General features: G+C 38.5%; 1 protein-coding gene across 8 annotated transcripts in view; it reads right to left on the reverse strand.

The window, feature by feature from the left end:
- Window positions 1-1,051: 1,051 nt before the first annotated feature.
- septin4b (septin 4b) overlaps window positions 1,052-18,287 on the reverse strand; it is a 49,436-nt gene continuing 32,200 nt past the window's right edge. Inside the window, exons 3-14 of one of the 8 annotated variants that reach the window (XM_030151999.1) lie at window positions 9,326-9,451; window positions 8,029-8,364; window positions 7,494-7,590; window positions 7,286-7,372; window positions 7,041-7,164; window positions 6,747-6,881; window positions 5,865-5,982; window positions 5,614-5,715; window positions 4,925-5,021; window positions 4,607-4,769; window positions 4,016-4,115; window positions 1,052-2,703 (exon numbers count right to left, since the gene is read on the reverse strand). In XM_030151999.1, the coding sequence (XP_030007859.1) occupies window positions 2,635-2,703; window positions 4,016-4,115; window positions 4,607-4,769; window positions 4,925-5,021; window positions 5,614-5,715; window positions 5,865-5,982; window positions 6,747-6,881; window positions 7,041-7,164; window positions 7,286-7,372; window positions 7,494-7,590; window positions 8,029-8,364; window positions 9,326-9,451 (1,554 nt within the window). In that variant the 3' untranslated portion in view covers window positions 1,052-2,634. Of the gene's footprint in view, window positions 2,704-3,154; window positions 4,116-4,606; window positions 4,770-4,924; window positions 5,022-5,613; window positions 5,716-5,864; window positions 5,983-6,746; window positions 6,882-7,040; window positions 7,165-7,285; window positions 7,373-7,493; window positions 7,591-8,028; window positions 8,365-9,325; window positions 9,452-10,618; window positions 10,745-15,391; window positions 15,630-18,287 lie in introns of those variants that run through there. The other 7 variants (XM_030151998.1, XM_030151996.1, XM_030152000.1 and 4 more) reach the window with 7 other exon arrangements.

Genomic DNA, 18,287 nt, shown 5'->3' on the forward strand with positions numbered 1-18,287 from the left:
TTTCAGTGCGAGGAAGACGATGTAGCCTACTTTGGCCAACTGTCTTCATTTTAATAACACTAAAACAATAATCTACTATCTATTTTCCTGCCATCGCTTTTAAGCTACAAGTGAAATTGTGATATATGACCAAACTGTAACGTCTGGGAAATTAGCATCACAAGCATTTGAATTCAACTGTTGGCTAGCCAAAAATAACATTAGCTTAAAAACTCCTCACAACTTCAGCTACACACACACACACACACACACACTCACCCAGATGTACATGGACTTAGAACTAACAAAAATAAATGTATTTACTCACGCAATTGTGTCCTTGGAGTTTTAGCAGGAGGCCGCAGATGTCTTCCAAAAGGTTGTTAGGGTGGAATTAAGCTAGTTAAGCTAACATCTGAGCTACACTTGAATTTGCTTCCATTATGCATTAATGCCAACTTGGCACTTTTGTTGCTAGATTTAGCAACTTTTTTTTTTTGTTTTTTTTTTTTCCAAAATGCACTTAACCAGTTTAGCTAGTGTTGCTGGTCTTTTTAGATTGTTAATGTATACTGAAAATTTTAAATACTATGAAAGAGGATTGGAATTGAGACAATAAAAAAACAAGAATTAAGGTAGTTCACTTGTAGTCCTAAACATATTTAGGGTGTTTTAATTCTACCATTTTGTCCCTCCTCTCTCTTACGCTGTCAATGTCAATCACATACACATGTTCGTTTTTGCAAATTGGATGACGACGTCATCAGGACAGCCAATAGCTTTTTCCTTTCTGAGGAAAGAAGTAAGAACACTGCCACTGTGGTTATTTGCTTTTCAACTACTTAAACATTTTTCCCACACATTATTTGGATACCTTGAAAGATTTATATATCCATAAATCACCTGCCACACTATAGGAGCTACGTCGAAGATCAATTAGTGCAGTTAAATTAGTCAATCAGCTGTTTCATAGTCAAAAACTTACACAACACAAACCATTTAAATGAGAAACACCATGGACGAAAACAAAGAGGCAGCTGATGATTCTCAACATACACAACACACCGATATCTAATGGAGACAATTATATTTATATTTTATTACAATATTAGAATTTGAACATTTTGTCCTCTCCATCCATATCTCAAATATAAATTTTTACATAAATATACTCCAAACAGTGGAATAACAAAAGACAGAGACTTAATATAAAAAACAAATGAAATTAGAAACAAAGTTATACCCGACTCTGGGACAGAAGTATAAGGAATGTAATTTAACAAAATATCACACAACATGGCAGAGTCATCCAAGTCACAGAAAGGAAATGATTAGCAACAAATTTGCTTCATAAACTTTGACCTTTTTTAATGCAGACATTGTGACTTGTTATGGCAGAAAATGAATGGCGAGCAAATCACAAAGTCAGCTGGAGAAAAGGTCTTGAACTCTGCTAAGGAAAATCTAAAATTTATATCAAATGAAATTGGCTTTGGTTATAGGATCCATATTCATTATAACCACCTGAAATAACAGCCATTTAAATAAAGTTTAAAAAAACAAAAAACAACTTGGCTTCATACATTTCCCCACTTTTTTTTTTTTTGTTGCTATATATTTTCATAGCCCATAAATAACCTCACTATCAAATAATCAATCTGCAGTCTGAGCTTTACAATACATGCAAAAACAAACTGCATGGCCTCTGATGCAACCCTTCCCATAGACACACACCTACATGCAAAAATAAAGGTCTTGTCGAAGTACTGATACTCGTCTCTAACAACTAACATGTGTCTGAGGTGGCTCTATCGATTAACAGATTCCAAACAACTGCTTCGGGAAATTACTCAGAAAACAATAAATGTGAACTCCTCTGTCATGTAAAAAGTTATTTTGTGTTAAATGATAAATCATGGCATGTAAATCAAAGTGGTTTCTAATGTGAGTTAAGACTGGCCATCACTGAGCAGAGACATTAGTAAAAGCAACAATTAAAAGAAAGTGAATAATCCCTGCATAAAAAGGTTAAACAAACAGAAACAGCTGACATGAAAACACGTCAGGTGGTGTACTAGAGTGGAGTTAAATAAAACCAGGAGCACATAAAAGATAAAATGTGGTAGGAAAAAAGTTTGTATTGTAATATAGAAAATTAAATTATTACAGTATATATGCATGTTGACGTATAGAGATTAAATAATAAACAGTTGCACAAGAAAAATGTGCTTAAAAATCTGAGCAGGTCAACAGTACTTGGATGTAAACCTCATATCAGATGTTTTGTTAAAAAAAAAGAAAAAGAAATCAACAACCCTGTGATCATGTGGCTAAATAAAGTTCAGATATGTGAAAATCAGACTGCATCATATTAATTCATTCTACTTTCACTTTAACAGCAAAGTTTTTATTGTTCAGAGGTGGTAAAGTATGAGATTCTGGAGAAAACAGAGTTGTTAAATGGAAAACGTCAGAACATCTTACCACCAGATCCCTGATCCATGTATGGTATAACGTGCTGCTGATGAGGCCGAGTGGTTGAGTGGACATGTAGGGTGTCAAACGTTCGAGTAAAGGTAAAGGTTTCCTGGGTGTTTTTGTCACCCATTTAATGACAGACTGACAGACATGTACACAGCTGACTGTTGTCCTGTGTTAATAGGCTTCTTTCTGAGTGTGCATTTGATCCTGGATCTTCTGCAGCATCTCCTGCATTCGTCGCAGCTGTGGGGAAAGAGACGAAAATGTTAATGTCACATTTTAACAGTAATGCGCCCATAAATTTGCCTTATTCCATTAAGTTACTGTGACGTGTGAATGTGTCAACAGGCGGTGCAGACTTGAATTATTTACACATGACTGCACAGGCAACTCATCGATATCACTCGGGAGATCAGTCTGTTCTTCATAAATCACATGACCTGTATTCAGAGGCTGCAGGGAAACTATTCCAGCTGCCAATATGGTGAAAAACCAAAAAATAAATAAATAAATAAAAATAAAAATAAAAAAATCAAGGGTACTAAAATATCTTATACTTATCATTCATCCTTTATGAGATATGCTTAGATTATTTTGCCACACCTTAAATACATGTCTATATTATGTTGCCCACCCATACATAATTATTCTATTTGATGAGTAAAATTTTTAACAAAGCAAATAAAAAAACAACTGAGGAAAAAAATAGTCTCTTTATTTGATGAAGTAAATAAAATTGTCAGTATTGAGAGGGTATAGGGGAAACATTTCCATGATCTGCTGTAGCTGATTAGACTGTACACTAGCATAATAAATATATTTATATATTACTGCTCTCTTCATCAGTTAGCTGGTCTGAGATGCAGACTGTAGTACTGTACACACCCATATTCTATGTACTACATTAATTTACCAAGAAAAATAAGGACTCATGAGGGGAAGGGTGTTTTCACACCACACACCACCTCACACCACACATCACATCTGAATATTTCCAATTACAAATGTTCACTTTGGCATAAAATAAAATTATAAAATGGATAAATATCAGATTTTATATACACTTTATTAGCCCTTGAACTAACAGTTGACTTCAGGATGTTAAAGCGCTCATATTTGTGATACTATTGTTAAAAAGAACTGTATTTACAGTATATGTATAGAACTAAAGATGAAGCCATGACTATAGGAAATGTAAAGTATACAATACTTTTAATGCTCTAATTGCAATACTTTAGTTAAACAAGCTCCTTTTCTACCCACAGTTCATAGGGACTGTGATGATGATGATAAGGGCAGGGGGCGGTTGGAATCAGTAAATACAACCACTCATGTTTTCTAAAGTTACTCATTGTCAACTTCAGAAAACATGAGGTAAACAACAAAGGTAAACAAGACGCCTTCAGAGGGCTTCGTCAACCATCTGATGCAAGTGTGTCTCTGGGTTGGCGTGGTGGTCTGACGGCTCAAGGGGTTCAGAATTGTGCTCGGGTTCGTGCTCATGTCCGTGATCGTGGTGCTCATGTGACTCCGTTTCATGGTCGACTTGCCGTACCTCCTCATCCTTCTCTCGGATGAGCTTTTCTGTCTCGCTGTCCGTCACCCCAGAGACCACAGGGATGGGGAAGTCTGTGCCGCTCTCCCTGGTTAGTTTACTACAGACACAGTGAAGTGAAGTTCAGCATTTGACAAAACCACAGTTTTACACAAGATGTAAAAGGATCTCAAGCTTTTGGAGCTTTTCAATATAAATCCTCAAGACCCAGAAATACATTTTTGTCCTGTACATGGGACACAAATTTCACAGCTTCACTAAAAAAAGAGAAACACTGTCCACTGCAAAGGATATTCCATAAATCAAGAAAAAAAAGTATTTGAAAAAACTGCTGCATTATGCCATTTCCAATTAAGACAAATATTTAATGTAAAAAAAGCTTAAACTTTTACTTTCCTGGGTCTTGGCAGGATATGGATAAAAATTACACTAAACATTACAAATTACTGGAATCAACTTGTATGAGTATAAATAAAGAAATAAAGGGAAACCTAATGAACATTTAATATTTCACTATAATATTTGTAAATCTTTTATAATTCAGCGCTCAACTTCCAAGAACATCTGCTGTGTTGGTGCAGGAGCACATACTTGCGGTTGCGTTCCTTCACAACCATGCGGGTCATGCTCTGGATGCACTGGGCCCTGTAGTTCTCATAGTGGGTCTCCCGGGTCACGTCCTTGAGATCCTGCATGTGTGTGCGAACAAGCATGTTCCGCAGCTTCACAAAATCACAGTGCGCCGAGTTCTCCACTGCAAACCACAGTGCAAAGGTAAATGTCAAAATTACCTTCAAGATATTTCAATAACATGCACAATTATATCAATAAAGATGAAATACTGAAGTGGTTTTCTGTGTGAAGTTTGTAGTTTTGAAGTGAAAATTAGGCTCTGAGAAGGACCCTTACCCTCCACGATGCCCCAGGGGTAAAGCCGGCCTCGCACTCTCTTCCCTTTGGCTTCCACCACAGTGTTGCTGCCAATGACTGCAAAGGGAATACTTTCCTTGTGGGAAGAATTGGAAAAGTCATAAAATTAAAAGATGTTTTAAAAAGATTCGGCTGGAAAATATGTAGATCAGTCAGTTTTTATTAAAGACAAATCGGTTCAGTCCTACATGGGGCTGTGCAAATAACTTTGGTTGGTTTGTTTTATTTTTATCTCTCCCATCTCTCCCATTACCTTAGCACCATCCCCCTGCATTTGTACTTTTCCTTCTAAATTCTGTTTAATCAATAAGCTTCAATCCATGCTACTTTTGTTATGTCCCTGGTTTTACTGGTGCCAAGCATCTCCTGTCAATTGTGATTCTGTTATCTGTGTCTTGTTGCAGATAAAACAATTCCCTTAGCAGAGATTATTTAAGGTCGGCGGCAAAGGGAGAGAAACTGGCACACTGACAGCCTCCTGATAGTCAGTGATGCAAGAAGGATAGGGAGTGGTTGACTCATCCAGCCTGTGGAGGCTGTGGTAGTCAAGGTCATGTGGTCTATGCACTGTATTTAACAGAGCTGATGTCTGCATATTTCAATAACCTTCAAATCCCAAACACAAAAAAATAGTGAAAGGAAAGGTAACAGAAACATGTCCTCCTTACCTTCAGTTCAAGGTCCTGCTGCTTGAATTCTTCATCCTCATCCGAGTCACAGTCTGGGAACTGGTATATCTTAATACCATACTGTTCAATCTCTTCTCTGATCTGAACATATGGAGTACAGAGTAAAATAAATACTTTTGAGCTATAAAAATATGAGTAACACTACTATTCAAGCTAATAAGAAATTACTAAATGAGTTCTTCTTGTAAGTGTGAGAACACATTTAGTTTATGGATTGAAATCAGTCTTGCCTTGATTTTCTTTTTCTTGACCTCAGTGGGGGTGAGTGTGTCTGCTTTGGCTAAGATAGGGACGATGTTGACCTTCTCATGCAGAGCCTTCATAAACTCCACATCCAGAGGCCGAAGGCTGAAGGAGAAGCAACACATACAATATTCAGGGCAAAAACACAAAGTCTATTTTTTTTTCTTTCCTGACAGCATATGCTGCACATACCTGTTTACTTTTAGCTGTGAAACAACTCAGTAGTAGATACAGGCCTGACTTATTATAGTATGTAAGCCAGTCTCATGAAGGGGTTTCTTTTGTCCCCTCCCCTTACAAGAACTGATGAGCAATTACTGAGGCTTGTCAAGAGAGGGCACAGTTTCTCCATCAGTGTCACATTGAAAATGCACTGTAGCGTTACTTGAGCTTTATAGTATATCAGTACTTTAATGAGCACAGCGGTGTGGAACAGTGCATGTGCACAAATGGACTGAAAAGTACCACATCAGCACTCAGCACAAACAATTGATTAGAATGAGAGTACTGCACCAGATGTAAATCCACCTGAAGGCAGCAGAGAACTCCTTTAACTCGAGGCAGGGGCTGCATTAACAATTTATGGAACTGAATGCACTGCAAGTAAATACTGGTGCAGTGCACATTTGTGATAAATCTAAGTTACATCAGGTGGCTTTGTGACCCTGATAAAGGCTGTTAAAGAGGAAGTGAAGCTGCTGTGATGTATCTTTTATAGCTAATATAGATAATTGTAAAGTTGGCTTCCTTTGTGTTCACTCACTGATCTGCTTCTGATGTAAATGCAAGCTCAGACAGTTCTAGGTTTTGCCATTGCAGGAATTTTAAGGAGTCAGAAAGCTAACAAATCTGCAGCTTTTTTGTCGTACCCATGACCAAATGGTGAGATGAAATAGAGGCAGCAGTGTACTCTGTTGTCCTGGATGTTCTTGCGGTTGAGACCACTCTCGTCCCTGAAGTATTGTTCAAACTGCTGGTCGATATAGTCGGCCACCGACTTCCAGCTAAAGCAGAAAACACACGGGACATTCACTCTCTGAGGCCATGCAGACTGGGGAACAGCTGAACCCTCACACATGACTTTTTAACCACAGTAGAGCTCAGTAGAGGTTATTTAGCTCCTTCCACAAAGCCTAGTCTTTTACATTTAACATGCTTTGTACCATTCAGTGTTGTTTACAGCATCTCCAAACCCAGGGGTGTCCACGATGGTGAGCTTCAGTTTGACACCTTTCTCTTCTATATCCACTGTGTGTTTGGTGATTTCTACTGTTTGCGTAATTCGCTCTAGGGGACACAAACAAAAAAATAAATAAATCACTGCTTTATTATCAGACAGCTATGGTATATTGTAGAACAAATATTGATTGAACAAAAAAATAAATAAAAATCTGAAAAGCTTCTTCACCTTCTGCATTGAGCAGCTTCCTATCTTTGTAAAGATCTGTGAGAAATAGACTGTTGACCAGGGTGGACTTTCCCAGGCCAGATTCCCCTTTAAAGAAAAAGAACAACATGGAGGAAAGGTCAGAAAAGTGAGATTAAAACTTTATGATTGGCTGTCACTTCAAAGTCAAAGCTGGGCTTAAGCAAAACTCTGCAAAGCTAAGACTTACCTGCCACCATCAGGGTGAAGTCAAATCCCTTCTTGACTGACTTGCGGTGGACTTGGTTTGGCAAAGTTGCAAAACCAACGTACTCCTTATCCTGATCCTAAAAATACAGGCAGATGAAGAAATATATCAGTGCACATACTGCAATCCACATCCATAAAGCTATGTAAAAATAAGTGTTGAACATGGCAATAACAAATACCTCCATTCAGATAGGAGGAGAAATAGTATTTTCACAGGATTTTCTCACACTTCACAGAACTTGATGCCTTTGTAAAATCAGCAACATAACAAAGGCAAAACCAGCACTGCCATCATAGACGATCAAACACAATCTACTCCCCAACAGGAAGCACCAATCATTTTGTTTTTTCACAGCATAAAGCAGCGTATTAGCTTCAGACTTGTACTATACACTGTTTGAAACAGTCAGAATGTAAAATGTTCAACACTAAGTTCATTGGCTTGAAAGCAGGACAAAACCACACACACAATGTCAATCTCCTCCTGAGCTTTTGTCCGAGCTACTTTTCATTACCTCAGTATTGTCGTAAGGGTCAAATCGAGCCCAGGGGCTCCTGGGCCTGGTGGGACTGACGGGGGACGGCAAGTCAAACTCCACACTTCTGCTGTGCGGCAGACTGGGCTCTGACCCTGAATCTGACAGCGCGCTGCCGGCCACAGGGGGCCTCAGATAAGACGGGGTATGTGGGCAGTCTTGGCCCTCAGCCTCCCTGTTTGCGTCATGTGACTCATGGCCATGATGGTGGTGGTGCGTGTGCTCATGGTGCTGGTGATGGTGGCTGTGCCCTCCATGCTGCTGAGGGTCTTGCATAATGTTCTCCACCTCTGCATCATCTGAATGGCTTGAATGCTAGAGATGCCGAGGTTGAAAGGGACGGATGGCAAGGACCAGGTAAATATCAATAAATAAACAGAGGGCAAAGATAGGAAGAGGAAAGACGATGTACCAGTGAGAAAGGAGGGATAAAATTCACAGTGTTTTAGTGCACTGGCTTTAAAGGGTCTTTCTTTGTCAACACAGCAAGACGTTACATCTTTACTCATTTCATGTGTTAAGAAAATCACATGAACTGGGAATTTTTTAAGTGCATCCTCCTCAGCACAACTTTAATATCAACATGTATATTTGAACGTGTTTTTGTTGTTGCTGAAGTCAAATTAATAAAGGATGTTCATTTGTCCCCATACAAAGATCTTACAAAATCAGTAGCATTATTTTTTCACTTTCACTTTTTATTATGTATAGTATTATTATATTTCTACATCAGATATAGATAATAATTTGGTCCTGTATATAAAATTGCCAAATATGATGCTAAATATAGCCTCAGATATTAAAACCCCAGTTTCTCAGCTTGGGGACGTGGGAGGGCCCAAATGACTTGAAAATATAAAAAGTAAGAAAATTAAAGAGTTGATTAGGAATGTAAGAACAGATATTATTTGTTTTCTCTGACCTAGATATGATTTCAGTCAGTATTACACTTAAAGGTTGAGGACTGTTTCATACTAATTTCCATGGGAATATGTGCAAAGCTGCAGTATGACATAGCTGGAGGCTGCTGTGCATATTCTGGACTCCAGTTAGTACAGTTCTCCCAGTCCCACAGTTGAACCCTTTCTGCGAGCTGAGCTCAGAGAACTAAATAATGTAGTGACCCTGAAAAGTCAATGAGGCCATTTAAATATATCTGTAGACTCACACTCTGACTCTATACACGTATTATATTTGTTCCTTTCACATTAACTAAGGATTACAAAAAAAAGGTGTTTGTAAAGGGACGTAATGGGGTGGGAAGCGTTACCAGTACCTGTTCCATGTCATGGTCCCTGCTGTGATTGGGGGAGGGAGGGCAGGAATCGTGCTCATCTGAAGAAGAGTGAATTTCATGGTCACTGTCTTCCATTGCAACTGGAGCTACAGTGCACTCTGCAATCTCCAGCCAGGAAGAAGCATGCATATGGAGGAGTTTATTAAGGCAAAATAAGGGGAGGATTGTATCAGGGAAGGATGAGTCCACCATGAGGACGTTAGGAACATAGATGAGAGTTTTGGCAAGAGGAATGATTGAAGAAAAGGGGAAAAAAAAGATGAAATAAAAAACAAATGATTAAAAAATTGTTAAAGTAAGAAAAGTAACTTAACAATACATGAAATCACATACCATCCATTATAGAAAATGGCATGAGCACAGAGGATGATGGTTTAGTCAAGTAACATATAAAGGCATCCTGTGGACAGGTCACTCCAGTCTTGTAATGGTTAAAGTGATGTTGGTCCATGATGGACTCCTGCTATTCCAGTAAATCCTCCAGTACATATTCTGTGTTTCACACACCACCACAAATGCACCACTCCAACCATAGTCAGCAGATAATATTATGTGCCTTGGCGTTCAACTACATAATTTGATAAACACAGGCTTTTTAGTATCGACAGCTAAACTGTGGATTCAGCTAAATTACTGAATAAAATATGCAACATAATCTCAGTTCAACCGAAGCTTTACAGTTGTATTTTAACACCCAGCTCCAACAAGATACCACAGTTTGCAGGTTTTATACCAAGTGTATATGCTTAATTTGGAAAAATACATATTTCAGAATCAGCTATATGTGCATTTTCTTTGTTAACTAAGCAAATAGACCCAAACTGCAGGTCTAAAAACATCCATGGCCTACAGTTTTAATTAAAGTGGCATTCTGAGCTTCAGGGTGAAAAAGAAATTGATAGTTCCAGGGTTCAGGAAGCTAATGACCTGCTTTCCCTCGTTATAGACAACGAACAGAGATCAATGTTTAACATGATGGATCCTGTGACCTACATGAGAGAGAAGTTGTCAATTGTACAGCTTTAGTTTCAATGTAAAAATGTAGACAAATTAACCTCTGAATGTTGTCTTTTTTGCTAAATTTAGATTTTACAGGCTACACCTCCAGTATAAACAGATTTTATTTATGAAGACAAATGCAACATAGCATACAAAACCACTTTTAAAACTCAGCCCCTTACCTTACATTAGAAAAGTTGACCATACAATTTGCAATACTATAATCAGTCGCATTAACAAACACACACACTACATGTCCACACAGTGCCTCACCTGTGGTACCTTTTACAAATGCGTAAAGCCTTTTCTTTCTGCCTCTGCGATCACTCCTCTTCATGCCCAAAGCAGCAGGAAGCACACAGGCCCCAGCATTTATACGCCTCCACTTCAGAGGACACAGCGTCCTTCAGCCCTATTAGTGCCAGGGGAACTGATCAGCAGCATTGACAAGCCACACGTCACTATTCAGAGGCCACAACCTACCAACCCACACACAAAACGCAGCCTCCAGTGCTTCCTATTGCTGTGTGGTATTTTATCTCAACTGTAGGCTGTGTAGTGCAGCTCAAGAATGACATGAATGACTCAATAATTCTCCATGACGAATCCCTACAGGTTGTTGCCATATCCAGTATAAAATATTAACATCCCCCTCCACTCAACATGTTTTAATCCTTCAGCTTTACTGTGGATTCATATAGATTGATGTCCACACAGAGTCTGAGGCTCCTTTAAAGTAACATCTGAGTTACTAAGGCATTACTAAGGCACATACTTACATAGAATGGAGTCATTATTGAATTATTATGCAGCTTTTACAAGTACATTGTACCAACTTTAGCCATCATTGCTCATATAGATGATACTTGAGTTTTGGGAAAGCAGGGAATATCTTATATTCAACAAGTAACCTTTGAAAATTAACTATATTTGCACTTTCAGTAGATTCCAGGGATGTTATTTTAACACTGTTAATTAGGTCATTGAACTTTTTTTTTTTTTTTAACATATGAGAATAAAGCGATTATTTCGCACAGAGTAATTTTAGGATGTTTTCCTGGAGGGAATCCCTAGAGTTACAACAAATTAATGAACTGCAGTTGAATTAAACCTTTGAATTAAGACCCATGATATGCTTTTTGGCCTATCATCATCAGCTACAATAGAATAATCATGTGATGCTCACTAATTAATCTAATGAATGAATTATTTTATCAACTATTTATATGCCAACAAACTGTTCTTCACATAACACATTAAGCATTAAAGAGATTTCTCATTGGGATGTAAATGTATGCAGCAACTTGCTCCAGAATGTAATCTGACTATTGACTCTAGACAAAGCACAGATAAGACTGTGATGAGAAAACAGCAGGATGAGACTACTGAAATACAAATTCTAACATGACTGACTCTAAATGTCCTCTCTTTTACTTTTTTTGTGCACATACATTAACCATCAGATGTATGGGACCACACATGCAACATTTCTGAGAAGTCTAAACTTTTCATTAAATTAAAAGTCCATCTACTTTCTCCCAGTAGCATTCCTGAATGCTGACCCCACCTCTTTAGGTGCCTCACAGCTTTCTTTTCTAAGCCACACACACACTATCTGGTTACACTGTCATTAAACCTTAAGTGATGAGGCAGGCATTACTGTGTTCAGGTAGCTTATTCACTTTCTTCTAAGCACTCTAAAGCATCTTTGTAAAGGAAAGCACCTTATTTACTCTACCACTGAGCAATATGGCCGAAAGTCTGCACAAGAAGGGAAGGAATATAATTTTAAATGCCATATTTCTTTTTAACTATGTGCTCCAGGTTGCATTATTGGCCAAAAACATATTTTTCTATTGAGTTCTTTTTAAATTTTGTAGTAGAAAAGACAAAGAGAAGAAAGATGTAATGGATCACAGAAGAAAGCAGACCCACAGCACAAACAGAGCTTCAATCAGCTCTAGAACAAAAAATGTTTGTTATGGAGCGTAGTTTTATCAGTGACATCATCCTTTCCAGCAGAGCAGACTGTCCAATCAGTGCTACTCCGTATTCCTGGGACCCATCTGTGCCAACGCACTGTTTGTGTTTCTATTCCCTCCTTCAAGAAAAACAATATGGGAGAATTATTACGCTTAAGTAATCTAAGAAGTTCAACACAGGAAAGATTTGATCGGACTTGTGCACTTTTCCACACACATTACCCAAAATCCCATTTTTATTAAATCACTGAAGTTATGCTGCCACATAGAAGCCTTGGCATTTGATTCTTTGGTTAAATTTAATCCCTATTTTGCAGCTTTCAGCATTTAGAAATCTCTACCATAATCCAGGTGAAAGTATTAACCATAATGACTTCCTAAAACGATCCAATCAAGGATGACTGACTACTAGCGAGTACAGACATTTTCTACAGAACTGAATGGTTTAAACTAAATGCACTCGTCTGACAATAGAAAGCCAAGTGTGTAAAACTAATTAATCAATATATCTGACATGGGATGGATTGGCAATAGACACATCAACTCTGGTGACCCCTAGTGACATTACAAATCCATAGAACAATGCTCAGCAATGCTATGACTTTTTTCTTATTAAAATGGTGACAGTGCGTAAGAGTGTATATAAGATACAGAAATAGAGTCAGTAATATTAGAAGTATTTCTTCAGTGATTAAAAACAGCACATGAACAGATCCAATTAAAAAACTACAAGGTTAGCCATTAAAATACCATAAAGAAAACTAAAGTAAGACACACAAATAAGAAAGTTCAAAGTTTTAGAAAAAAATAAATCCTCATTCTTCCATAGGTGAAAACAATTTCATACAGCTTAAAAAATAACCTAATAGGCTGTGACATCAATTCTTATTAGGCTGACACACAAAGTATCCCACTGGACCCAGTCCCAGCTGAGACCTGAACCAGTTATAGTTTCCATAACTGGCCAAAACGTCTTTTCAGTTCATCTTGAAGTTCACTACAACTGATTAAAGAGCCTTTAACATCAAGGACATAATGTAGTGAGTTCATCATTAATGAAACAGAGTGAATAAATGTCATTCTGGATGAACTCTGTGTGGGTGGTGTGAGACACATGACTAGAAAAGCCTCAGACAAACTGTGCTAAAGTAACCGAGAAACAGAGCCACTCTGTGACAAAATAAGCCTTCATGTAGCACAACACAAGTCCACTTGCTTCCTCCTCATTCACAGTTACAATACAGCCACATGAATGGAAGTAGAAAAATTAACAATGGAATGCTGACAGATACATTAAGGCTTTGGCGATGACAGCGGCTGCTGCTTTGGCATTTCCTGCCATGTGTTTGTTGTGTGTCAACGGAGAAGGTCTCCCACACTGAACTTCAGCGCATACTCTTTGTAGATCTCCATTCAGAAGATTTTGGCCAGAGACAGAGTGCATTTTTAAGTAAAATGTTTAAGGCTAAGCTAACAACTTCAGCTAAAGTGTATTCCATATACAGCACAGTCTGATGCATCCAATTATTTTGATAAAAGTGTAATAAGCAGTCTGGAGGAAAAGTGGCAGGCTGCTGTGGAGCTACAGCAGGAAATGATACCCTTTGCTGTGTTTCAATCAAAACTTATCAAGTACATCATTGTACCTGGCATCAAATGAAGGCAAGAAAATGACCGTCTTCAATTTATCAGGGAGATAAATTTAATGATGGGACTGAAACCTTTGTGGCTAACCCAAGCAGTCCCTGAGAAACAATCGAAGAACATGAAATCCAATTCAACATAAACAAATTGTGTGGTTAACTACACTGCTTTGTTAATGTTGGATCATGAAAGTGGGTTTGGCTGCCACGGCGCTGATGGATGATGATTTGTTGTAAGAAATGCAGCTCTCGGGGGAAAGCCCACTTCAAATGGACCCCTTATGACATGGGAAATGCAATCAGAAGCTGCCAAAAGTCATAAAGAAACTATACAACATGTTGTTATTGACCTTCTATGATGAAAGCAGAATACAACATCGAAGGAAATGCAGTTGACAGAGTCGTTTATAATCCTGCTACAATAATTACCCTGCTATTAAATGAATGTTAAATCATTTCTGCTTGGCAGGCCTCAAGTTTCTGGCAGGAATAACTGTATGTCAAAAAACAGTGTGAGGGATTCTGTGTACAGTGGATTGACTGTTAAAGCTACAAGAAATTTTACCTCATTTTGAAGAAAAATGAAATATAAATGTGGTTATTAAAAAACAGTCATACCAGACACAATACTCCATGTTTATCCCTTCTTTAAAATGTAAATGTTGTGGAATGCACAGGCTGAATACCAGTGAGGTTTCCCCTTGTGGCGAGGCCAGTAGCAGGTGGTGAAGTGAGCCATGTGCACTCTGTGTGAATGCTGTGGTTGTTTGGATAGTTATAGCAAAGCTCTGTGTGAAGCTGGCTCAGTACACAAGCTGAAAGGGAGAGAGAGACAGAAATAGTCCCTCTTCACCACACACTCCCACAGCTATAGAGCTCATGCAAATATCCATGTGACCAGAAGTCCACATATTCAATACTACAGAAAAGACAATTACCATGTACAGTTTTTCTCTGCTTTGCAAATGTATAGCAGGGAAAACTTTAAGACAGATCTCTGATGCAAATGTATTCTTGTGTCAACCACTGAGCAACATTGTCTTCAACCGTCAGATTAAGACACTCCCAACACTCTCCTCTCAGTGTATTAAGCTGTCACTCCTAATCAGCATTCATTAACCTCTTGCAGTTTGTCAGCAGTAAAAAATACCCATTTTCTGCAGTCCTACGTGCAGAAACCTTATACTCACACAAAACTATATATGAGCACAAAGTTCAGTCACATGCATTCATGTGAACGACCTAACGTGAATGTGGCTTCATGATTATAATCTAAACTTAAGCACATGTAAACTGAATGTGCACAGGAGAAACCCACAGCCATGCACATCTATGTTGGAAAGAAGAAACAACAAAGAGTAAGTCTCATACACACACTTAATTGCAGGGTCAGTATGAAAAAAAATCATACAAGCACATACCTCTGATTCACTGTTTGTTTCTGAATTTGCTGCCATATTATCCTTTCAGAAGCAGTGGTTTCACCCGACTGGAGTAGGAAAAAACAAAAGCTACTGAAAAGGCCTTGGGAAGCAGTGTCACTGCTTTAGTTTCAGAGCACCCCGTGTTACATAAGCACACCTAATTTCCCTGCTTCACCAATCACATGGTATCCAGTTTTCTTGTACACATCCCGCTTCACTTAGCCCAGAAAAAACTTTTTTCAAACAGGTACACCTTCGATCTTCTGCCACTGTGCAGTCAGTGAAATTTCAATAGCTCCACCCTGCTTTTTAGCTTTGGCCAATGTGTGGCTCGTATGCAGATGAGAGGCAGCTGTGGCAGACTTTAGAAGAGATACTCCTCCGTAGAGACTTCAGCAACATCTGACTTGCGACCTTGTAACAAGCATCTCATGCTGTCACTTTTAAACACATGCTCACATATAACATCGCAGCAGAAATACAAACATGCACAATACTGGACACTGACCACTGTTCAGCACTGTGCATGAATAAAGGATGCAGATGCTATATGTCTCAAACTATTAGAATTCACTCTTTGATTGTAATATTAACAGTTGATCAGAAAAATCAGCCCTAAACTGATAGATTCAGTTCTGTGAGGTCTGTGTCAAAGGGAATCGGCTGTAAATATGCAGCTACAATAGTCATCACATCCTCCACAGACCTCCCAGCTGGCAGTGCCTGAACCAGAGTGGCACAAGAGAAATGTGTGTGAGAGAAAGAGAGAGGGAGAGGAGGAGAGAGAAAGTGTGTGCAAGATAAAACGATTATTTGTAGCATGTAGGCCACAAGTCACTTCTCCACATACACACACTTAAGTGGGCCACAGCACAAGGCTTTTCATTAATCTTGACGGATCTGTACTTTACTAGTCTTGTAATACTCATTCATTCTTGTGGAATTAAGATTTGGTGATTATATTGCTTTTGATTTCATACAAAAGTAAATCTGTCCAATGAGTCTAAGATAGCCAACTGTATGAGTGATTTTGAGAGTCCTTGTTAAAAAAAAAAGCCAAGGAAAAATGAGACTAAAACACTGTGTTCCTCTGTTTAAAATAACAGCCTCAGCAACTGTCTGTTCTTTAAAGACTGGGATCTAGTTCCTAAGCTTTTAGTTTAACATGAGACAGAAGAAAAAACAGAGGCAGAATTCAGCTGAGAATTCATTTTCCGCCTATGGGAGGAACAAGTGAAATGCAAGTTGATCCCAATCTTAATAGCTTGGTGCAAGTGTGCCAACTTATACAACAGTAATCACTACCATAACCAGTACACAGAGAATACAAATGCCAACACACATGCTTGTTCAAGAAACCACACAGTAGCAAATCTCACTTTAGCCTTCTTTAAGGTGACAAATCTACAGGCGGGGGGTAGAAAACACATGTGCACTAACAGACCGGAGACATTACTTCCTGTGAAAAAAGATGATGTCTGAGGAGACGACCTTAGGTTTGCTTTAATCCTCTGTGGCTGGCCCTCATCATGAGGGTGATTATCATGGACTGTCTGAAAAGGGCTGACAGGGCCTAAGGGATGGACAGCTTTAGATATAATCTCACACTGCACACATACTCACAACCTACAGTCAGTAATTTATATGTTGGTCCCCACACAGATGTACTACATACAGGCACCCCACAAACAGTGTACGGACATGACAGTACGGTTCGGTGTGGGATCTGAGGATCATATTTCCAGGCATAATTAAACGTCTCTTTGGCCTTGTTTACATTGTAAGGCTGTCTGGCTCAGGTCCAGTATGGCTGGAATGAGCTCCTTGATAAAATCCACTGCTCACAGACCCGCTGCCAATGAGCGCTGGTCTACAGAACGTCAGAGACAGGCAGAGATAACAAACCACAAAGGAGAGGGGACAGATCCAGTATCTGAATCTTCAAAAACACAATGATGTAAAATGTATGTGAGGATGACGACGTGCAGATGTTCATCTTATTGCAGGGGATGCTTTGTGTCCCCTAGGAGGATACGGGGAGGGAGGGCAGTGCCACCTGCTGCTCATAACCAGAAACTGCGTAGCTGTGTATCTGCCGTATACACAAAACTTAACTAATGGTCTTGAAAGTCTGGCTGCTCATAGGCAAGAAATGTTAAATAATAAAATATGGATAGTTTAGAAATGAAGAGAACGTAGCACATACACAGCCTAATATTTTACTCAGTAGGGAAACAATTTTGGTTCAGAAAAAAAGTTAAAATATATGTTATGTGACTTCATTTTACTAGTCATTTCTTTTTTGTTTGTCACTTTAATGCTCATTAGTGCATGATAACATCTTTGTAATACAAAAAAGTAAGTTATGGTTGTATGTATTACACTGAAAAAAGAAGAAACAACTGTATTTTGTTTTTCTTAAAGCACTAAAACTACTTTTGTGGTGACTTCCAAATTAATTTTTATCTACATTTAATCTGTCCAACAGATTTAATACTATTTATTATAATGTGTATTTTGCATTTTTCAGTAAAGAGCAGGTATTTCCCTCTATGTGATTTATCGACCATGTAGATATACATAGAGGCTCAGAGTAAAATCAAAGGTTATTTTATCAGAACGCAGAAAAATGAAGAATTTTTTTTTTCTAGATCTAGATTAGTCATGTAAAACAGTCAAATCCTCTAAATACAATCCCACTGAGAGTCAATTAATTTTTTTTTACTAACACATTTTTAGATGTGTGTTTCCTCCAGTTTCCCTGGCCATCACACACCGCACGTACAATAACTAAAACAGGTTAATTCTTCTGTCAGTGCATTGACCAAGATGCTGATGCAGATCTGGAGTGGAACCCTGAGCATCTTCAATGGCTCACTGCTCCTAATCTGCG

The sequence above is a fragment of the Sphaeramia orbicularis genome, chromosome 13, assembly GCF_902148855.1.
Source record: "Sphaeramia orbicularis chromosome 13, fSphaOr1.1, whole genome shotgun sequence".
Taxonomy (NCBI): domain Eukaryota; kingdom Metazoa; phylum Chordata; class Actinopteri; order Kurtiformes; family Apogonidae; genus Sphaeramia; species Sphaeramia orbicularis.